Source organism: Hemicordylus capensis, chromosome 17 (genome assembly GCF_027244095.1).
Source record: "Hemicordylus capensis ecotype Gifberg chromosome 17, rHemCap1.1.pri, whole genome shotgun sequence".
Taxonomy (NCBI): domain Eukaryota; kingdom Metazoa; phylum Chordata; class Lepidosauria; order Squamata; family Cordylidae; genus Hemicordylus; species Hemicordylus capensis.
The window spans coordinates 3,785,325-3,808,492 of NC_069673.1; the positions used below are offsets into that span (position 1 = coordinate 3,785,325).

Below are 23,168 nucleotides of genomic sequence, written 5' to 3' on the forward strand. Positions count from 1 at the left end.
TCCCAGTTGGCCACCCACCATTGTGGCCGGGGATGATGGGAGTTGGAGTACAGCAACATCTGGAGGACCTCCGGAGGAGTTGGGAGCGCCTGCTCTAACCAGTAGGGCTGGCCATCTGCACTCCTCAGCTGGGAGGGATCGCCACAGACCCAGTGGGGCCAGGCCTGCTTTTCAAGAGATTTGGGCAGATCTGTTGAAAGTAGCCGATGTCCGCATAATAAAGAAGGAACACAGGAGGTAAATTGCTGCACTCAGGCTGTGATTTCACCCATCTTTCCCCTTACTTTCAAAAAGAAAAAGACTAAACTTGGTGTAACCCTATGGAAAACGAGGAACCAAAGACCAACTCTGGCCGGGAGGTTTTCACCCCGAGGCTGAATGGCCCTGCTCCGCTCGGCGTTGCTATCTCTCCAGGCAGGACTGGGAGAGACTCCCGCCTGAAACCTTGGAGAGCCGCTGCCTGTCAGAGCCGGCAATCCTGTGCTGAGGGTGGGCCAACGGCCCGACTCGGCAGAAGGACAAAGGCTGCCTGTAGAGGATCGGCGCTTCTTGGCGGCTCCTGCAGGGGTCGCTGCGCAGGGGCGCTCCCTCCCCGTGGCCGTGTGAACGGGACAAGTGAGGGCGGAAGCGGCGCCCGGGTGGGAGCGCTTCCCTTCCTTGGGCGGGGCTGACAGCGGGCGGACGTGACGCCAGAGAGGGCTGGCTCGGAGGGGGCGTGGCCGGAGCCCAGCTGAACTGAAGAAGAGGCGAGACATGTGTAGTACCGTATCACTTATCCATCAACGAGTGGTACACTATGCATCTGAGCATGCGCCAAAGCATTAGCGCATGCTCAGTATGGTTAAATGAAGCTCCTTTTCGTTTTCTGCCCAAAACCCCTATCAGATTTTCATTTCTGATTAAAATATCAAAGAGATGCAATCCAGATTCTGCAAAAAAAAATCACATGTGATTGGATGTGCAATTATGTAACAAAGTTACTCTGAAACATAAAGAAGAATGACTACAATAGTGCATCCCAAGGACACGCATGTGTACTAACCGGAAGTGGCTGCACAAGGGGGACACGTTTCAGCAGGGAACTTTCGGTCCGCTTCTTTTCCCCTTCCCCTGTCAAACATCGACCGAGCCCTTTAGTTCCGCCTCACAGCTGATTGGAATGATGCAATTGGGTCCGTGCACTGGGCTGGAGGCGAGTTTCCACCGGCGGCCGCGTCAGCCTCTTTTTCCTCCCTGCAAGGAGTGAGGGTTTATTCGTGTTCCTCTCGCGGTGCTACTCGCGAGGAAGCTGCTCTTTCAGTCGGTTTTCTATGACGCTGCTTTATGCTGAGTCAGACCATTGGTCGGGAAGCCTCACAATGCCTCTGTAAGGTAGGCTGGTGTTTTGCTCTCCATATTTTTTTTATTCTTATTTAACACATTTTTATACCGCCCCAAACTCACGTCTCTGGGCGGTTTGCAGCAAAGCAAGCAAATAAACAGAAACAGTTAAGACATTAGTTAAAACAAAATAAATGCTACAGAAAAAGCTAAAATATTAGAACCATTTAAATTTTAAAAGAACATTTTAAAACAATGTTAAAGCTATTAAAACAATATTTAATTAAAATATATTGTTCTTCTCTCTATAGTCGAGAAGTCGGTTGCAATGCAGCCCAGCATGCTGCTAACAATAATGCATCATAAACTTTATTTGTTAGCTGCCCCATAACAAATCTGGATGACTCACAACACAGTATGCAATAATATGTCTTTTTTAATGGTTGGGTTTCTTTTATTTTGTTCCCTCTTTTCTTTTCTTTTCTTTTTTTGGGGGTGTGTGTTACGGTTTTTGCTGTTTCATGGACTTTAAGGTTTTAAATTTGGCTTTTGTGGAATTTCATTGTATTTGGGCTTTTGTAAACCGCCTTGAGATGCATTATGAAAGGCAGCGTAAAAATTGAATGAATGAATAAATAAACAAACAACGCACCCAATAAAAACATGCAAAACACTCAATCGCAACATACACTCCCCCTGCTTCTTCGTAAAAATATTTACATACTGCTTTGCAACCACAACAAAAGTAGTTTTCAAAGCAATTTACATTGTGAAAGGAATGAGACTGGTTCTCTTTCCCTAGGGGGACTCATCATCTAAACAGAAGCCTAAGGGAGACCCTAGCAGCAGCCCCGGGAGGGCTATACTGGGGTGAACTGGGATGGTTTCCTTCTGATGGAGCCACTGCCTTAAAAGATGCCTCTTTGCCCAGTTAGCAGCATGGGGTAGGGGAGACAACTTTGTGCCACCAGAGAGTTTGAAGATGGTTCCCTGTGCCTAAGGGACTTGCCATCAGTGTCCCGATAACAGGGATTCCCAGACGTTGTTGACTACAACTCCCAGCATCCCCTGCTGCAATAGCCTTTGCTTGGGGGTTTTGGGAGTTGTGGTCCACAACATTTGGGAATCCCTGTTAGAGGGAACACTGCTCGCCATCTGAAAGGAAACCCAGGGAAGGAACCAGCAAGAGCCACTGGAAGGGATGCGGTGGTGGGTTGAATATGGACAGCTGCTCCCTGCTGCTAAATCTGAGCGCTGCCACTTTAAAAAGTGCCTCTTTGCCCAGTTAGCAAGATCCTCTCCTCTCCCCATTGTCCCCCATGGTTGAGTGTAGATTTGAACCCAGGTCTTCCTGTTTCTAGCCACCACACGACAGCAGGGAAGTTGGTGTGGCTCAGACAGAGAGAGGATTTTGCAAACCTTGCTTTCTGAGCTCCTTTTAACTGGAGGTGGCAGGCGTGTCTCTTATCCATTAATTCCTTCAGTTTACATTTTATGAACTGGTTTTTCCCCTCTTGTCTCTCCTGCCCCTGCTGCTGAACTATTTTCTTGGAGACATCCGAGTCTCTGTCCCTTCACTCCACACCATTTGTAATTTAAAAAAAAACTCTTATCAAAAACCCCTTCTTAGTTCTTTCAACTAGGAGAGGAGAGCTGGTCTTGTGGTAGCAAGATTTGTCCCCTTGGCTAAGCAGGGTCCGCCCTGGTTGCATTTGAATGGGAGACTAGAAGTGTGAGCACTGGAAGATATTCCCCTTATGGGATGGGGCCGCTCTGGGAAGAACATCTAGGTTCCACGTTCCCTCCCTGGCATCTCCGATTTAGGGCTGAGAGAGACTCCTGCCTGCAACCTTGGAGAAGCCGCTGCCAGTCTGTGTACACAATACTGAGCTAGATGGATCAAGGGTCTTGACTCAGTATATGTCAGCTGTCTATGTTCCAACTAAAAATCTGGGGACACCTTCATCTGTTCCTGTAGGGAAGGTGCTCTAACCCCTCATTTTGCTTGCCCTTTTCTCTGCAGTGCCTCTTTTCCATTGAGGCACCAGAACTGTGCCTCAATTCCAAATACACCCACACGGTGGCTGAGAAAGGCATCATAATCTTGCCCAACAACATCTTTTTGTCTTCCCTCTGTTTTGGAACATTCCACCTGATGAATTTTTTTTTTTAACAAACTCAAAAGCTTTCCTGGCCTTGCAGTTGGTCCTAATAAAGATATTACCCAACTGTTCTCTTTGATTCTTAAAGATTTGTTTTAATTTTTGCGTGGTAAAAACAGCCTTCGTGTTATGGGTTCCCTTGTCAAAGACGCAATCGCTGCTCATGATTGCTGAAGCCAGATAGTTTATGGTCACAAGACTTGCTTTCACTTCTCCCCGCAGCAGCGTATGACCACCTCCTTTGTTTTTCTGTTTGGACCTCAAGGGATAACAATCACGTTGCCACGCTGATAACTGCCTGGGCCGTTTTTTAGATCCTCTGCTCGTGACAACGGGAGAGATGGATTCTGATGAGTCCAGACCCCTTTTGGCCACCAGTGTGGCTGAAACTGAGCTCCCTGCCGAAAGACCCTCCCAACTGGATATTTATCTGAGGTAGGGATGCCTGTTTCTCTGAGCTTCTGGAGCTGGGGTGAATCTTTTGTTTGTGTGTAGCAGGATTCACAGTTGCAAATGCCTGTGATTCTTGGAGTGTGTGTGTGTGTTCCCAGCATTGTGTGTTTTGACTGATTTGCGGGGTTGCGTGTGCTAGATTTCATGAGCTTCAGAAAGCTGAAAGATGCTTGTATTTTTTTTTAACTGGAGTATGAATCAGTTACCACTGGAAAACTCATCAGAACACAGGAAGCTGACAGGGGTGGTGGGGATCGGGGAGGGCTACTTTGGCGGGCTAGCTGCCAGAGGACCACTTAGTTTGCCCACTAGTTCTCACGATGGGGAAAAACCATTGTGAGAATAGCCTCAGTATATGGCAACTTCCTATGTTCCTAATTGATGATGTGTTTTGGGGTTTCCAGCAAGGTCCAGAACCGGAATCTCTACCTGGCTACATTTGCTGCCGTCCTGGGACCGCTGAGTTTCGGCTTTGTCCTCGGCTATAGCTCCCCCGCGATTCCAGAGCTCAGGAAAAGCGTCGACCCGGCGTTGAGACTGGATGGCAGCCAAGCATCTTGGTTTGGGGTGAGTTTCTGCCGGAGCAGCGAGTCAGACGGGTTGGTTGGGATCTCGGCAAAGAAGGAGTTCTGAGCGCTCTGGAATTTTTCCGGCTCCAGGTCTGAGAATGCGGTGCTTTTCTCCAGCAAAAGTGTGATCTAAGTTAGGAGCGAGAAGAGTGGGCAGAATCCTACAGTCTAAAGCTGTCCTTCCACTCCGCCCTGGATAAATAGAATTGTGTGTCCATGTTGACTCTAGTTAGATACAACTGCTGGCAGTCTCTGCACCCATTCCAGGCATTAGGGACCTTTGGAGTGGCCATGCTCAGGTATTTGCGAAGGCCGTTGACCTTCAGGGTTCAGCTCCCTGCACACAATTGCTAGAAGCTAGATTTCTGGGTGGGTGAGAGGATGTCTCTGATGTATGTGGAATGTCACATGCACGGACATCAGAGGGGAGGGCCTTATCTCTGGTAGAGTCCCAGAGATTAGGTGCAGTAAATCTCAGCCCCGAAACACTGGAGAACTGCTACCGGTCAGTGTTGGCAATACTGAGCTAGATGGACGAATGGTCTGACTTAGAAGGCAGGTTCATATAGTGGGCATAGCTCAGTGGTTGAGTGCGTGATTTGCATGCATTTGTTCCCCGGTTCAGTTTCCGGCAAGCATCTCCAGGTAGGCCTTGGAAAGAACTGCTGAAGGTCAGAGAACTGCTGCCGGTCACAGCAGACAATATTGAGCTCGATGGACCCAGCGTCTGACTCAATAGGCAGCAGCTTTCTATGTTCCTAATGAAGTGTGCCCCCAAAATGTGTTTTAAGCACTGCCAGTCAGGGAAGGCAATCCTGAGCGAGACCGACTCGGTAGAAGGCAGTTTTCCATGTGAACAGTTTCACATGTTTCACACAGTGGGGGCGTGTTTTGAGTGTTGAGCGTCTTGTGTATTTTTGTGTTGTATTTTTTTGTGTATTTGTGTTGAGTGTTGGGTTTCTTGGGTATTTTTAGCCCTCGACTGTGGGTCCTCAGCTGTTATAAAGAAATATTCATCATAGTAGTTAGTGGTGGTGGTGGTCAGACTATAACTCTCATCATCCCCTGCCATTGTGGCAGGGGGTGATGGGATTCATAGTCCAACATAATCTGAGGGTCCAAGATCGAGAACCCCTGTTCTAACCTATAGTGGGGGGGGGGGAATCTCTACACCTTAAACACAGTGCAGAACAAGCTATTGCAGAATAAATGGAAACATGATGAAAACAGAAAACATGTCAGTGACCACAGAAAACTAGAACCGCACGAGCAAAAGAATCGTGTCTCTGCCGAAAGGGGCTTACAATTTGAGAACGGGTTTTTGGCTCTCAAATTTCCCACGCTTGGGAGTTTGAAGCTTCATTTTTGCTCCATTGCCTGTCTTGTTCACTCACTCCCTGGGTGTGGATTTCTTTCTTTGCAGTCAGTTGTAACTCTGGGTGCTGCTGCTGGTGGGATTCTGGGAGGTTACGTCGTGGATAAGGCTGGCCGAAAGCTGAGCCTGATGCTTTGCGCCGTCCCCTTCGTCTTTGGCTTCCTGATCATCACTGCTGCCCAGAATGTCTGGATGCTTTACGTGGGCCGGCTAGTGAACGGCCTGGCCAGTGGCATCACCTCCTTGGTGGTCCCGGTAAGAGAAACGCCGTGCCGTTCTTTCTCTCTGTAGCTCTGTTGGGAAAGAGCGGTCTGCCTCTAACTCACTGCTGGCGTCTCCCTTGCGTTTTCTGTTGTTTCTAGATTGAGAGTCCTTTGGGGGCAGGGAGTGGCTGCTACTGCCATTATTACAAATATTTATATAACCCTTTGCAACAGAAGTTCTCAAAGCAGATGACGCAGACAGATAAGCAGGGATGTGCCGAACTGGTCTGTGATCGAACCAGCCTGCAGCAAACCGGGCCGGTTCGATTGTGGATCGGACCGGTCCTGGCGAAAGGGGCCATGATCGAACCCAGTTTGTCCGCAGCCTGGTTCGCCGGTTCAGGTGTCAGTAAAGGGGAATTGGGTGAGGATACTCCTTTGCTTTCCACTGGGGTACCCTTTTGCTTCCAAATGTAATAAAAGGCAGTTGGGGGGGGCGGCGCCTTTAAAACTGAAAGAGAAGGCGCTTGCTATCAGGCTTGGACAGGGTTTTCCCCGTGCTCTCGGTGGCGGCACTCAGGTGCCCTCTGCACATGCTCTCCCCCTGCTAAATGGAAGAGGCACTTTTAAAGGTGCCTCTTTGCTCAGTTAGCAGGGGCAATCTTCAGGCCCTCTGGTGGCACACTTTCAGGACCCATGTTCAGGCCTCCCAGTGGCATGCAGTTTGGGCATCGCCTCTGCTGACTGGGCAAAAAGGCACCTTTGAAAGTGGCGTGTCTCTTCTGTTTAGCAGGAGGAGAGCAACTGGCCCTATCCAGCCCCAGCACAGCATCCCTCCAGTGGCTGTTGCTGGTATCTTGTGTATGTATTTCGAAGTTGTGAGCCCTCTTTTGGTCATGGAATAAAAATCACCGCCTTCATCATTTCTCTCTCTCTTTGCTATGCAATCTGCTTTAAAACCTCTTTCTTTTTTCTTTTTCTTTTTTTGCTGAAAAGGGGTACTATATTTACCTGAATCCAAGACTACACTTCCCCCAAGTTTTTTCATGTCAGAAATAAGAGTGTCAGTGTCACTGGCATCCTTTTTCTTTTGGGGGGAAATAAGGGTATATCCTGAATTTAACCTCTCTCTTTTTTTGAAAGGGGTTGTCTTAAATTCAGAGTCATCTTGCATTTGTGTAAATACAGTATCTAAATCTTTCAGTAATGTATGGGGAAGCCCTTATAACCACAAAGCGGAGGCCAACCATATGGCAGAGAAAATAAGGATGAGTCTCACCCCTTCCCTTGTGGTTGCCTTGTACATCCTCTGCTGGGTTAAGTTCAGTTCTCTGCTTGTGTAGACTCAACACAGCTCGGATTGTGATTGAGTGGATACAGGAGTCACAGGGTCAGTGTGTGCATTTCTGCGGGACGGGGCAAACTCTTTAGCAAGTGTTTGTTTTTAGAAGGCATAGTGGTGGGGGTTATATTACTACATGCGGGGGGGGAGATCAGGAGGTGGGGCTTGGATTTCGTTAAGGGTTCCCCCACCATTCTGTTCCCCCATCATCAGAGTTCTGCACAAGATCTGAGGAAAGGAGTGAAAACATCCTTATTTCCTCTTTCCTCACGAAAAGTGTGTGGCTGGGAGTAACGCTCTCTTTTCCTTGCACTTCCTTGCCTGCCCTAGGTCTATATTTCCGAAATTGCGCACTCCAAGGTCCGAGGGATGCTCGGTTCCTGCGTGCAGCTGATGGTGGTGATCGGCATTTTGGGAGCGTACCTAGCAGGTAAGCACATGTTCTATTTGTGTCTGGGCCAGTGATCTCCTCCAACCTCCGTTCTCCAGGTACTGTGGGATCACAACTCCCATCACACCTTGGGCCATCGTGGCTGAGGGCGGTGGGAGTTGTAGCCCAGCCACCTCTGGGGACCCGAGGTTGAAAGCCCCTTCTTTTTGGATGGGGTCGTAGTTCAGTGGTGGAGCCCCTGCGTATTATTCAGAAGGTCCCCGGTTCAGTCCCCGATAGCATCTCCAGGTAGGGCTGAAAAGAATTCCTGGCTGAAGAGCTGCTGCCAGTCAGAGTAGATATTCCTGAGCTAGAGGGATCCAATGGTCTGACTCGGTAGAGGGCCGCTTCCTATATTCCTGTGACTTCCTGGAAGCCAGTGTGGGGGAACGGGGCAGACCTTTGGGGTACTTCTTAATAGAGACCCAGAAGTGATCAGATAGTATCTCTCTTCGTGGGAACAGAGCTGGTCTTGTGATGGCAAGCATGAGTTGCCCCCTTTCCTAAGCAGGGCTCACCTTGGTTTGCATTTGGATGGGTGACTACATGCGAGTGCCAAAAGATATTCCCCTTAGGAGATGGGGCTGTAGTCCAGAGGTAGTTCATCTGCTTTGCATGCAGAAGGTTGCAGGTTCACTCCCTGGCAGCATCTCCCGGTAGGGCTGGGAAAGACTCCTGCCTGAAACCTTGGAGAGCTGCTGCCAGTCAGTGTAGACAATCCTGAGCTGGATGGACTAAGGGTCTGACTCAGTTGGAGGCAGTTTTCTATGTTCCTACTTAAATCGGACCTTGTCCTGGCTGGGTTCGACATCAGTTGCCCCTCCTACGTGCTGCGGTAGACTCTCTGGATAGCAACCGCCCGAAACTCAGCCCCTGAAGAACTGCGGTTTGTTCACGCTCCTCCTGCAGGCACGTTGGCAGAATGGCGCTGGCTGGCCGTGCTGTGTGCTGTCCCACCCTGCTGCATGCTCCTGCTGATTGCTTTCATGCCAGAGACGCCGCGGTTCTTGCTCAGCCGCAACCAGCACCCAGAAGCCATTGCTGCTCTGCGGTTCCTGCGAGGCCCCCTGGTGGACCACGAGTGGGAGCGCAGGGAGATCGAGGCGAACTCCAGCGCGCAGGTGAATCGGCGGGTGTCTTCGTGGGTGGGAGAAGGCGGTGCGGGATTTGTACGGGGCATGGAAAACCCTCCCCTGCCGGCTTTGGATTGGCCGATCATCATTCCTGAGTGACAGTAGAATTTCCCCCCAAGACACAAACCCAGTGGAAGTTGACTGGAAGAAAGTATGCCCCAGAGCAGTAATTCACAGAGAGAAGGCACCCTCATCTGCAAGTGACCAGTTTGGGTTGACGGAAGGCTTTAACTCGGGGATTCTCAGACTTGGGTCCCCAGATGTTGGGCTACAACTCCAGATGTTGGACTTTAGCCACTGTGGCTGGGCATGATGGGAGTTGTAGTCCAAAAGGTTGTAGACCCAAGATCGAGAACACCTGTCTTAACGTAACTTGCTTTTCCCAGCCCACTCTCTGTCTGGAAGGGCAGAAGAGTTTTGCTAGGATCAACCCATGCGACCCACAATCCAGCACACCTCTCCGTTTCCCTTGCCTTCTCAAGGGCTCTGAATCTCGCCCGCCTTTCTTTCCACATCTCTGAAACCGCAGGAGATGAGCATTGCCGAGTTGAAGAATCCTGCCATCTATAAGCCCGTCCTCGTCGGGGTCACCCTGATGTTCTTTCAGCAAGCGTCGGGCATCAATGCGATCATGTTCTACGCCCAGAATATCTTCGAGGAGGCCAGCTTCAAGGTGGGTGGACCACAGTGTGTTTGCTAGCACCTGATGCCACCTTAAGCACATAAGACGGGGCCCTGCTAGATGGCGCCAGTGACTCGTCTAGTAGAGACGTGCATGGAACCAGTTTCCCCGGTTCGGCTCGAATCCGGGTGTGGTGATGCAGATGGCTTCTGTGCATGCGCGGAGGCCATTCTAATGGCAACTGCATGTGCACAGAGGCCTGAAATGGCTCGCAGCTTGTGGTGGAAGGAGCTGCCACTGTTTATGCCAGTGGTGGCGGCAGCTTGTTTTTAAAGGTCAAAACAATCTCCCTGCCCCACTCCTGCTGCATTTACTATCGAATCCTTGCTGGATTCCCCTTTACAAGTGTACCCATCAAGCCGGGTCACGTAGCAGGGTTTCGAGCCAGGTTTGGCTCGACTCAGACCAGCATGGGGCCCATTTGGTTCGAGTGTGAGCTGCCGAGCTAGATCAAGCTCGAACCAACTTACACACCACTACCATCTCATCCAACATCCCCTGCTAACTGAGCCAAGAGGCACCTTTAAAAAGTGGCGATGCTCTTTATTTAGCAGGGGGAGAGCAACTGGCCCTGTCCATCCCCACCACAGCATCCCTCCAGTGGCCGTTGCTAGTGTATATTTTTTGTTTCGAATACATATGCACATGCAAACCACTTTGGGAACCTTGGTAGAAAAGTGGGATATAAATATTGGTTGTCGTTTCCCTCGGTAGCCAACCTGGAGTCGTGGCTTTCCAGCAACTAGTATTCAGTGGTTATGTTACTATTGGAGGAAGTTTTAGATTCTCTTTCAGATTGTAAGCCCTTTGGGGACAGGTAGCCATTCCCTTATACCTTATACTCTGTAGACCCTTTGGGATCTCCTTTGGAATATAAATATGAAGAAGAAAAATCATCCGTCTTCAAAGAAATGGGATAAAAAGCTGATGAAATACACAAAACAAACAATGTGGCTTTTATATTGCTTTTTACATCCCTTGTTTTTCACATGCATTCAGAACAGTGCCATTGCGTCCGTTATCGTGGGATCCATTCAGGTGGTCTTCACAGCGGTGGCAGCCCTAATTATCGACAGAACAGGGAGAAAAATCCTCCTGACTGTATCAGGTACCGCAGATGAATCTCTTCATACCTTTCGGTGTAAAGTGTCAGATTCTGGGTGACTCTATGGGCTAGTTTAATTAATCTGCTAACTTAATCTGGATAGGACGTAGGAAGCTGCCACATACCGAGTCAGACCCTTGGTCCATCTAGCTCAGGATTGTCTTCACAGACTGGCAGCGGCTTCTCCCAGGTTGCAGGCAGGAGTCTCTCTCAGCTCTGTTTTGGACATGCTTCTGGGGGGGGGGCGGGGGCGGGACGACTTGGAACCTAGATGCTCTTCACAGAGCGGATCCATCCCCTGAGGGGAATATCTTCCAGTACTCACACTTCTAGTCTCCCATTCATATGCAACCAGGGTGGACCCTGCTTAGCTAAGGGGTCAAGTCATGCTTGCTACCACAAGACCAGCTCTCCCCTCACCTGCAGGGCTCAGCAAGAAGAGTTGCATATGCTCCATCCAGATTTCCTGAGAGGCAAGATGAATGTTAAAAGATCTTGCCCACCTTCCTAAAGACTTGGGTAATATAACTCCGTTTGTTAATTGAGAATACTGTCTTGGCTTTGGATGTGGCTGTGGTGAACACAGGTGGTGCCAGAGGAACGAACGAGTGGGGCAACCCCCCTACCCACATATAGTCCTCCTCCAACCCCGTTGCTGGACCTGTGGAGTTATTTGTGTGGAGGGAGCACTTTCCAGCTAATAAAGAAAAGCCCTTCTCTTTATTATCATCAGTAATGAAGAAAAGTACTTTACTTTATCACCGTCGGTATCATTATATATATAGATGATATACACAGATATACAGAACCGTTTCTGCGAGGAACTGCTCATTTTCTACGTTGGTGTAGATCGATGTACATAATGAGCAGTTCCCTGCAGATGTGGTTCTGTCTGTTAATAACAAAAACCGGTTTGCAGAAGAGAACTCCCTGAGTCCATCCGAATCGTTAGGCTTTCGGAGGAAATACTCTCCAGCTCGGGAATCTTTGTGTGAAATATACCATGATTTGGCTTCCAGAGATCTAATATGGGACATACAGGAATTGCTCCTTGGCTCGGAAATGCACACTGCCCCTTTTGTGCCCTCTCCCCCGCCTCCAAAATACTTGTGCCACCATAGATGGTGGGGGTGGACCGTGTACGTATTTATCGCTGAATTGGTGCAGAGAGTTGTAGGCATCCCCAGGTATCTCAACGGGTTCTTTGGACATTCATTCTCTCCCTCCTCGTTCCAAGGATTCATCATGGCTGTCAGCGCCGCGGTATTTGGGATATATTTCAAAGTCGCGCTTCCGGCGCCTGGAAATTCCTCTCACGTCTCCTCGCTGAATTCCCTTCCGGGCGTGGCTCTGCTGGCAGAAGAACACAGACTTGCTTGGCTGGCCGTGCTAAGCCTGAGTGTCTTCATCATGGGTTAGTGAGCACCTTACTGTGGTCGAGACCCTCCACCACCCATAGAGTCATAGGTCTTTTGTCCTCTTTAAAGAACCATGGCCACCACACCATGAAACTTCAGACAGAAGGCCAGGTAGACCCGCTTTAAATATTATAGATTTGGGTAAGATATAGGAAGAGTCCTGCTGGATCAGGCCCAAGGCATGCCTTAATCCAGCATCCTGCTTTCCACTCTGGAGAGCCCACAAGCAAGGAGATGGCTATACCCCGCCTCTGCGACTTCTCCCCTGCAACTGGAATTCAGAGGCATCCTGCCTCTGAACCTGGGAGGTAGCACACAGCCACCAAGACGAGTAGCATGGTCTAACCTCCACTTGAAGCCTTCTAAGCTAGTGACCATCGCTTCTTGGGGCAATGAGTTCCACAGATTGATTGCACTCTCCGATGGCACATAATCAACTAAACAATCAAAAATCTCCCCCTAGGAGATTTTAGCATCTCTTATCTGCTAGTTTCAGCAGATTCCCACTGGTTCCAGCACTGCAAGACAGAGAGGAGCATTTCTCTCTCCGCTTTGTCCACCCCACGCATAAGCTAATCTGCATCAACCGTGCCCTTTATTAGTCATTGTTTTGCAGCGAGCCCTCTTTCTGCTCAGGACAGCCTCCTCCAGAGCATTCCCCGATGACTCCACATGGTCATTCCTCTCCACCCTGCAGGTTTCGCTCTGGGCTGGGGCCCCATCCCGTGGCTGGTGATGTCTGAAATCTTTCCCCTCCGGGCCCGGGGAATAGCCAGTGGCTCCTGTGTCTTAACAAACTGGTTTATGGCGTTTCTGGTCACGAAAGAATATTACGACTTGACGGTAGGCAAGCACCCCATCCCATGCTTTAGAAGTTCTGTGGCCCTCTTCAGACATTACACTGTATGCATGTACAGATGTCTGTACACTTGTATGCATTTTTGTGTGGGCGACTGTACCTGTGTTCATTCTAAAGGTGGGCACAGGTCCTCAAATACACAGCACAGATAAGACGATCACTGCTGTACCTGCGTTCAGCAGAGGGACATAGGAAGCTTCCATATACTGAGTCAGACCCTTGGTCCCTCTAGTTCAGTATTGTCCGCAATGACTGGCAGCAGCTCTCTAAGGTTTCAGGCGGGAGTCCCTCCCAGCCCTACCTGGAGATGCTGCCAGGGATGGAACCTGAGGCCTTCTGCGTGCCAAGCAGATGCTCTGCCACTGGGCTGAGGCCCCATAGGAGATTCAAGGAGCCTAGACCGTCGATTTACATGTCCCAAGAGAGTGGGTTAGGCACTGCAATATTATTTATTTATCCTATTTATATACCACCTGACATGTTCATCCGTAGCAATAGCAATAGCAATAGCACTTACATTTATATACCGCTCTATAGCTGGAGCTCTCTAAGCGGTTTACAATGATTTTAGCATATTGCCCCCAACATTCTGGGTACTCATTTTACCGACCTCGGAAGGATGGAAGGCGGAGTCAACCTTGAGCCCCTGGTCAGGATCGAACTTGTAACCTTCTGGTTACAGGGCGGCAGTTTTACCACTGTGCCACCAGGGGCTCTTTCGTAGGAGGCGTACATCAGTTATTCCAACAAATATAAAACAGAATACAACAATTACCACTCTTAAGCTATAAAACGGGCCATTTAAAAATTAATTAAAAGCCTGAGAAAACAGGTCTTAAGGGTCTATTATGGTTGTGCAGGGATATTTATGGTTGTGCAGGGTTTTATATATATATATATACACACACACACATACATAAAATTTATATTTATTATTTATATTTATTTTTTAATCTGTGGGAAAGCACTCCCTGCCCAACCCTTCGGGCAGCCAGAAGTGGTGCAGTCCACCTTGACATCTTCATCCTTCTGACATCTGACTCTGTTTTCAGGTGCTCCTGACCCCTTACGGTACCTACTGGCTCTTTTCAGCCCTGTGCCTTCTGAGCATCCTCTTTACTGTGTTCTGCATTCCTGAAACGAGAGGGAAGACCCTAGAAGAGATAGAGGCTCACTTCCAGAGGTCTCTTTAACCATGTGCAGAGACCAGGGCGGAAAACTTTGTTCTTCCTTTTTGCCATCTTCTTTCGGTGGTGGTGTTGGCTGGTTGGGCCAAAATCTTCCGAGTTTTTGGAGGGGTTTTTTTTTTTTTTTTTTTTTTTGGAAGATTACTGTGAACGTACAATGCTTCAAGCAATTTTGCTGGGTCCGGATCACCGCTTCTGACCTTGGGAGACAAAGATGGACTCATACGGTGGGAGAAATTTACTGCCGTTTTGCAGTATTACGAACGGGAGGGGTGCTGGGTTTCTCCTAAGGTGCAAAACTCTGCATTTCCCAGTTCTGAGAACTTCTTAAATTATTGGTTCGCTGTTCTTCGGATGTGTCACGGAGTTCAGTTTCTGGCATGCTGGTGGTCTGCTCCGTTTAAAACCTAAAAGCTAGAGAAACAGAGATGACAAGCGGGGTTCTGGAGATCCCAGGTCATTTCCTGGGAATTTTAAAGGTTTTATTTTGTTTAAAGCGACTGCCTTTTATGTACAGAGATGTGAGACACTTTGTAGAGGCCGGATTTTAATGGCTCACTAAGGAATCGGCCAGGGTACATGGGGTTAAATGAAAAAGAGGCATTCATCTGTTATTAATCATTTAATGTGCTCAACTTTAAACTTCGTAGGCTGCCTGTGTATTTGGGTTCTGTCTGTTCCATTAGTGATTCTCACACAACACAAAATTTCTGGTTATAGGCTTGCTGTGTGATCGTTGAACTGTGCCTACTTTCATGTTACTTCTGCCTTTCCTTTCTTCCACCTTCTTGCTTAGAAGTGCAATTCTCCATCTGGCATATAGCAAAAGAGGTTGGTCTGGTTAAAATGACATCTGTCAATCACTTGTGTCTTCTCTGTGTAACAGAGAAGGGCGGTATAAAAATCGAATGAATGAATGAATGAATGAATGAATGAATGAAAGACTAACAAGGCAGATAGGACTGCATAGAATTTGGGGTCCTGTTAAAAACTACAACACTACTGCTAGAATGTAGAAGATGTTTTAAAATTGTAGAATCCATAAAATCAAAATGTGATGTGATTAAGTGTTGCATGGTAGACTGCCACTGGAAATTGAGGTTCCACGTAGTCCTTATGACCAAGTGGCCACTCAGGGCGTGAGCAGTGGGGCTGTTGGTAGCATCTGGGGAATGCCAACTCACGAGCTCATAGATTTTTTGACAAATGTCTACACCCCTAGAAATGGAAAACAATATTTTCACAGCAATCTTTTCAGCCTTTGGCGTGTTGATTCATTTCTGGTCCCGACCACTTGGGACTATAGAGGCCAAATCTGCAAGGCTGTTCTCAAAGATGTTCAAAGTTTTTAAAAAGAAAAAAAGACCGTGCAATTTTATCGCTGTTGTCACAGGAATGGGAATAGATGGGACTGTCCTCCGAACTCCAAGTCCTTTCCTCTGTGCAAAAGTGATTGCAGTTTTACCCTCGTCGTTTGAGGATAGGAATCCAGAAGGGTGATAACGCAGAGAAGGCTGTAAGTACAACAAAGCTATCACCCACTTTCTGTCTCTAGAGGGGTAGATGGATCCAAAAATCATGATGAGCGTTCTCCCCCCCCCCCCCCGTGGCCAAAATTTGTGGGTCTGGCTCAGGGACCAAGATGCATTTTGACAACATAGTCTGAAATAAGATCTTTGTCTATGCAGGGCGTTGGCAACTTGACACAGTCTCTTACAGAAATGTGGGTGTGGTTGGTTGCCTTGAACTCCCTTCCTTGCTCTTTAGTTTTGCAACATCAATCGAAACGGCCAACGAAACGTTAAACATACACTCACAGCTCTACAAGTCTAATTAAAACCTTGGACGAAGAAGTGTGCATGAAGAGTCTTTTTCAGAGTGGGCTGACTCAAGAGTAGCTCTGCTGCTCTGGTCTCTTCGAATGCCCCGGCCAGTAACTTCTGGGAGGCACCAACACTTCCAGCACTGAGCTTAGGAAGCGTCTCAAAATAAAGGAGTGTTTCGACTCCTCGAAAGGGAGGAGAGCTGGTCTGGTGGTAGCAAGCATGCATTGTCCCCTTTGCTAAGCACGGTCCACCCTGCTTTGCATTTGAATGGGAGACTACACGTGTGAGTACCAAGATATTCCCCTTAGGGGATGGGGTTGCTGCATGCAGAAGGTTCCAAGTTCCCTCCCTGGCAGCATCTCCAAAATAGGGCGGAGAGAGACTTCTGCCCGCAACCTTGGAGAAGCTGCTGCCAGTCTGGGTAGACAGTACTGAGCTAAATGGACCAAGGGTCTGACTCGGTATATGGCAGCTGCCTGTGTTCCTATGCTAGAACTAGGCCTTGGAAAGTATCTTCAGTTGTGGGGCTGGGCGGATTTAGCAAGCGTCCCTCTTCAAGCCCAGCACAGCATCCCTCCCAGGGCCTGTTCCCGGGGCCTCCTTTACATTTCTTTTTGGATTGGGAGCCCCTTGGGGCAGAGAACCATCTTCTCCTGCCTTGGGTGCTGGGAACCACTTTGGGCTTTTGTTTTCCTCCAAGAGGCAAGTGGTGGAGAGATGCTAATGATCAGGAGCAAAAGGGGGGCGGGGTCCTCCCTCTGGTTTTCTCAGGGGTGCCTCTCTTCTCCTGGTCCTCATGAGAATTTGCCCTTGCTGTTCTTGGTGGCGGGAGCTGGCTTTAGGAATGTGTCTGTGGTGTGTTCAGGAAGGGATGATCATTCTGGGATCTGGAAGGGAATAGCAAGTTGGTGCTGGGTGGTCCTGCCAGGAGGAGATGGGTTCAGCCTATCTTCTCAAACGATGCCTGATGTCGCACAAAGGTGTTTAGCAATACTGTATGCTCCTATGCACACTTACCTGTGAGTAAACCCCATCGGCACGAACGGGTTTTGCTTATGAGTCTAGACAACACGCCGTGGTCTTAACAGCTGCTGGTCTTCTCTCTGAATTACTGTGTTGCCTTTTTGACTGTCTTTGGTATATTGGGAGCAGTGTTCTTTGTATTGACCTGAAGCTCTTGAATCCAAAACTGTGGCACCCCCAAGCCCCCCTGGCTTAGACCTGTTTGTATGGAGTCCCCAAAGCCCCTGATGGGAGGAAAGCATCCGTGGCAACTTATCTGTAATAGGTAGCCTGTGCATTGGTGCTGGTTTACAGAGCATTGAACTGTGCATGATGGATAACCGAGCTGTTGGCGGTATAATTCAGACTGCAAATTGGGGGTGTGATGTTTTGAACTCGTTTCTTAAAACAAAAAACCTTATGTAGTGAACACACCAGTAAGAGAGCGACACGAAACCTTTCTCTCTGACCCTGTAGGTTCAGATTTTTTAGAAAGTGATGGGGGGGGGAGAAGAGATTTCAGAAAATACAGTCATTCTCCCCCCCCATTCTTTTTTTAAAAAAAGTTTTATTCAAATATTTCCATCTTATAACAAAGACATTATTTATTTTTTATTTCTTTGATTTGATTTCTATACCGCCCTTCCAAAAATGGCTCAGGGTGGTTTACATAGAGAAATAATAAATAAATACATATGATAGATCCCTGTCCCCAAAAGCCTCACAAAGGTGGGAGTATGAGACTGACAAAATGAGGGGTTATGCTGTGCTTTCCTGAAACAGAAAAGTGGGGAGACACACACCCCCACACACACACACACTACAATCTAGACTGGAATGAAATCCAAAATTCTTTCACCTTGTTCTATGCAATAGATGTGGGTCGAGCCCATTCCCAAGATCCAGCCTCTGTCCTGGACCTCTTCCCTTCCTAGGGGTCTTCCTTGTGATGAAGGGTGTTCCTGTTCTGTGTGACCAGTTTGTACGTATTGTCTCCAGGGATGATGCTAGATGAAATAAACCGGTCTATGGCATGTCTTCCGATGCTTTGAGCAAGGTAATGGTTCTGTTTCCAAACTTACAGTTTCCCTAGCCCGTGCTGTTTTCCTGTGTGTAAAGCACAGGGTGTCTGAATAATGTGGGGGAAATCTGGAGGTGTGTTGTTTTGGTGTTTGGACTGGATTCTAAAGAGCTGCTCAGCAACACGCAGGGGAGGAAAAATGATGTAGACAGGTGACCTGCTAACTGGACAAAGAGGCACCTATTTAACGTGGTGATTCTCTTTCTTGAGCAGGGGGAGAGCAACTGGCCCCATCCATCCCCAGCACAGCATCCCTCCAGTGGCTGTTGCTGGTGTTTATCTTGTGTTTCTTTTTAGAATGTGAGCCCTTTGGGGACAGGGAGCCATCTTATTTATGTATGTATTATTTCTCTATATAAACCACTTTGGAAGCTTTTCTTGAAAGCAGTATATACATATCTGTTCTTGTTTGGAAGCACACAGAGTTGGGGAAACTCACCAAGGCTCGAGTGTGGGCAGCTGGGATGGGAACTGTCTCTTTTCTTTCACAGAACTTGCAACCTAAGAAGAGCCCTTTTGGGTCAGACCACAGGTTAAATTACCTTCCGCAACTTCACTTCCACATGTGGGCTAGGCAGACTTCCAGGAAGCTTCTCACCGAGGCATGCAGGTAATGGATCTCCTTGGCTGTTTGTCCCCCAGCTGCTAGAAATCGGTGGTAGACTGCCCCTGAATGTGGAGGGTTTGCATAACCCTCATGGCCAAAATAGCCACGCTTAGAGCATTTTCCTGCCTGGAATCCTCCTCCAATCCCCTTTTTATAGTCCTCTAAGCTAGAGTGGCTAAATCTCCTGCAAGAATGGTGGGTTGTGTGGCAGGCCTGCACATTTTGGCCGTTGGTACCATCTTGGGAGACAAATGCGCCCAGTTTTGGCAACGTCAAACCCCGCTAGAGATGGGAAATTGGAGATTGCACTGTTGCACGTAAAGCTTTTGGTGTTTTAGGTCAGCTTTTGTGTTTAAGGTAACAATGAACAAATCTCTCCGTGGTGTACTCTCTGGAAGGAAGACATACCTGTCCATTTCCATGTCCATTGTTCCAACAACGTGGGTAAAATTTTGTAGCTGAGCTTTTGTGTTTTTAACACTTTAGAAAGCGTTTAACACACGATTGCAAATTTGGACATTGGGATACAGCTTCTTGTGGCTCATCAGTGATTCCGCCCCCCGCCCCCCCCCACTCCGTTGTCTTGGGGTTTGTGTGCTCTCTGCCTTCAGCGAGGTCAAGGCTGCTAGAAGCCGATCCTCCGCCCTGCTTTCTGCTCACAAAGCCTGGAGGGCTTACCAGTTCAAGCAGAGACTCGTTAGCTTCATGATGCAGTTTTTTTCACCTGCAGAGAGTCCAGATCTGGCCTTAATTGGGAAGGCAAGAGAAGCCCAGGAAAAAGCCAAGTGACTTCTTCTTGGACTTGGGAGGCCAAAGGACACACTGGCGGCTGCACTTCACCGCCGCGCATCTGGAAGCTGCAACAGTAGAGCCCGATCCACCAGGAGGGGATCCTGTGCAAGCCGAACGGATGGGAACGGGAGCAAGTTTGCTGCCAGGTCAGTAGTGGAATTTCTTTTTTTTTTTTTGTAATCTAGTTGGGTTTTGTTAGGAATTGCGTAGAGATGCCGAAGTCCCGATCTGGCTTGTAAAAGGAAGTGGTTGTGTGGGAGTATTAAATGTTGTACTGCAGGAGTTGTCATCCAGCTGGTCTTGTGGTCGAAAGCATGACTTGCCCCCATTGCGAAGCAGGGTCTGCCCTGGTTTGCATTTGAATGGGAGACTATATGTGTGAGCACTGTAAGATCTTAGGGGATGGGCCTACTCTGGGAAGAGCACCTGTCTGCTTGCATGCGGAAAGCGCCAAGTTCCCTCCCTGGCAGCATCTCCAGATAGGGCTGAGAGAGACTCCTGCCTGCAGCCTTGGAGAAGCCGCTGCCAGTCTGGGTAGACAATCCTGAGCTAGATGGACCAGAGATCTGGCTTGGTATATGGCCGCTTCCCATTGTCCCTATGACACAGAAATTACATAAGAACCTAGGAGGCTGACATATTAGAGAGCACCTCCTTTTTGCACGATCCCCACCGCACGTTAAGGTCGTCTCAGGAGGTCCATCTTTAGTTGCCACCAGCATGTCTGGTGGCAACTCTGAGGCCGGCCTTCTCGGTACCTGCTCCTGGGCTGTGGAATGCAATCAAGGCAGAAATCCATAATCTGAGTTCATCATTGGCCTTCAGGAGCGTCCTTAAGAGCTATCTGTTTGGCCTGGCCTTCCAGGGTTTTCAAATTGTAAAGATTTGGCCTACTTTCCCAGGGTTTTAAAAACTGTTCTTTTAATAGCATTTATGTTGTTTTTAGTTTTTTTGATTTTTGTTTTGTTTTAATGTAAACTGCCCCGAGTGTTTTTTGGAAGGGTGGTATGGATAGATAGATAAGATGATCAACACGACGCTTGGTCCATCTAGCTCAGTATTGTCTTCACAGACTGGCAGCAGCTCCTCCAAGGTTGTCGGCAGGAATCTCCCTCAGCCCTGTCTTGGAGATGCTGCCAGGGAGGGAACTTCGGACCTAGATGTTCTTCCCGGAGCGGCTCCATCCCTTGAGGGGAATCTCTTGCAATGCTTACACTTCTAGTCTCCCATTCCTATGCAACCAGGGCAGACCCTGTTAGCTAAGGGGACAAGTCATGCTTGCGACCACAAGACCAGATCGCCTCTCATTGACAGAGAATGGGGACTTCACATCCTCTAAACCAGGAGTTCTCAATTTGGCACCCCGGCTGGTGTTGGACTACAACTCCCATCACCCCCTGCCACTTTGGCAGGGGATGATGGGAACTGTAGTCCAACACCAGCCAGGGACCCAAGATCCCATTAGAGTGGGTGTTTTATTGCAGGTGCCTGTTTCATAGCCACACTTTCAGGGCAGGCTCCGACCACTGTTGTCAAAACAGTCAGGTGTAGTCATGTCGGTCAGCCAGCTGAGGTGGCTGGTAGCATCTTTGGGGGGTGAGAGAACACTTGTGATTTCAGACAAGGGCGGCATCCCCTAGAGATGGAAAAGGGGTGAGAGCACTGCAGGACTGTCAGTTTTCAACTTGCAATTGTGTTGTAAAAACACAAAAAACTACAATAGACGTCCAACGAATGGACACGAAGACATCCTGCCAAGATTACTGCATGGTGAGATAAGGGCAATGTTTTCGTTCTTACCCCAACCTATTTGCTCTGTGCAAAAATGACGGCAATTCTACCCTAATGGTTTGGTGGCGGGGGCAAGGTCTCACAAACACACACACGCACACTTATAAGTGCAGCAAGGCTGTCTCCGATTGTCCATCTCTAGGGGCTTAGTCGTTGCCAAAGATCACTCTTGAGTCTTCGTTGCCCCAAAGTGGCACCGGTGGCCAAAATGTGTGGGCCTGGCAGGCAGCGATCCCTAGAAGCAAGTTGGGGCAGAAAGAGGACAAAGCTGTGGTCAATACTCGTTCCATCTCATTAGGAGTTGATACTGAAATAAACGGAGGTGGGCACTGCCTGACCAATGGCTGGAATTAAGTCCGAGTACTTTGCTGTTTTTTCATCAGGCCTATTCTTCCCATAGACCAGGTCTGCTCAACTTTGGCCCTACTGCAGGTGTTGGCCTACAGTTCCCATAACCCCTGGCTGTTGGCCACTGTGGGTGAGGATTATGGGAGTTGTAGTCCAAAAGCAGCTGGGGGGGGGCTAAGTTAAGCAGGCCTGCCGTAGACTCTTCTTTTTTCAGAAAGCTTGAATGTATTGGCCCACTTCTAATGCCAAGGTAGTCTTAGCAGTGAATCAGGAATAAGTGGGAAATCCAGGGTTTAAATGACACACATGTTTAAAAACTTGATTTATATTTTCAGATGTGCCCTTGTGGAGCAGGAGAGATTGGGACAGTTCTCTGTGGTGTTCTCGGTCGTGCCATTTTTCATCATCTATGCAATATATTAATTCTGCCCCATTAAAGAATCTCCCTGGCTGATCTGATGAATTTTATATTTTGGATCTTTTAGCATGTAAAGATAGTAAAAAGTCAATTTAAGTCAGTGGAGCCAATTTCTGTATTTGAGGCTCCAGATCATGTCAAGCAGTTATAGGTTTTTTTCAAAGGAATGTATTCAGGAAAATTGTCAAATTACTTGGGCTGCTGTACCTATTGTAGTTTTGTGAAGTGTGTATGTGTATGTGTCTATTTTCCTTTTCCTGGTCTTAGACTGACTGAAATAAAGATGCTGTTGTGCAACCTGTTGTGATGTTTTGGGCAACTGGTCAAATGTCTGTATTCTAAATACAGCAGGTGTATTTTGAAATACACTAGAATACAGTAGGCTACCCCAGGTATATTCTGGCAGATTTGGAAGGGTCAATGGGGCAAAGGGTCAATGGGGCAAAGGGTCAATGGGGCAAAGGGTCAATGGGGCAAAGGGTCAATGGGGCAAAGGGTCAATGGGGCAAAGGGTCAATGGGGCAAAGGGTCAATGGGGCAAAGGGTCAATGGGGCAAAGGGTCAATGGGGCAAAGGGTCAATGGGGCAAAGGGTCAATGGGGCAAAGGGTCAATGGGGGGGTGTAGCCCCCTCTCAAAGTCTAGGGCCTCTGCAGATTGGAAATACACCAGAATACAGTAGATGTGTTCTAGCAGACTTGAAATACACTAGAATACAGTAGATGTGTTCTGGCAGATATGAAATACACCAGAATACAGTAGATGTGTTCTGGCAGATTTGAAATACACCAGAATACAGTAGGTGTCTTCTGGCAGGTTTGAAATATACCAGAATACAGTAGATGTGTTCAGGCAGATATGAAATATACTAGAATACAGTAGGCTACACCAGGTATATTCTGGCAGGTTTGAAATACACCAGAATACACGAGGCTACACCAGGTGCATTCCTGGAGGAAAGTTTGACCAATTGGACCTCCGCCCCCTTATATTTCTAGGCCTGGATTTGTTTGACCAGTCAGACATATCCAGGCCTCGGAATATAAGGGAGAAGAATAGCAACTAC

At 48.3% G+C, this 23,168-nt stretch overlaps 2 protein-coding genes across 12 annotated transcripts in view; one reads left to right on the top strand and one right to left on the bottom strand.

The window, feature by feature from the left end:
- Positions 1-1,174, bottom strand: part of TTF1 (transcription termination factor 1) — a 75,405-nt gene extending 74,231 nt beyond the window's left edge. The window contains exon 1 of one of the 2 annotated variants that reach the window (XM_053281971.1): positions 1,043-1,174. The gene's annotated coding sequence lies outside the window, so the exon portion shown is untranslated. The remainder of the gene's footprint in view (positions 1-1,042) is intronic. The other variant, XM_053281970.1, reaches the window with a different exon arrangement.
- A 58-nt stretch (positions 1,175-1,232) lies between these two features.
- SLC2A8 (solute carrier family 2 member 8) lies at positions 1,233-22,400 on the top strand. 10 transcript variants are annotated; one of them, XM_053281978.1, is made up of 15 exons: positions 1,233-1,371; positions 3,748-3,917; positions 4,340-4,502; positions 5,928-6,134; positions 7,755-7,854; positions 8,764-8,975; positions 9,517-9,660; positions 10,669-10,777; positions 12,012-12,188; positions 12,890-13,035; positions 14,104-15,754; positions 17,943-18,123; positions 18,639-18,757; positions 19,485-19,692; positions 22,021-22,400. In XM_053281978.1, the coding sequence occupies exons 2-11, from the start codon at positions 3,823-3,825 to the stop codon at positions 14,242-14,244; spliced, it is 1,494 nt and encodes a 497-aa protein (XP_053137953.1). In that variant the 5' UTR covers positions 1,233-1,371; positions 3,748-3,822; the 3' UTR covers positions 14,245-15,754; positions 17,943-18,123; positions 18,639-18,757; positions 19,485-19,692; positions 22,021-22,400. The 10 variants fall into 10 exon arrangements, with proteins under 10 accessions (XP_053137953.1, XP_053137957.1, XP_053137954.1 ...); XM_053281982.1 differs by having other exon boundaries at positions 18,002-18,123; XM_053281979.1 differs by having other exon boundaries at positions 14,104-15,069; positions 15,632-15,754; positions 17,943-18,757.
- Positions 22,401-23,168: the final 768 nt, after the last annotated feature.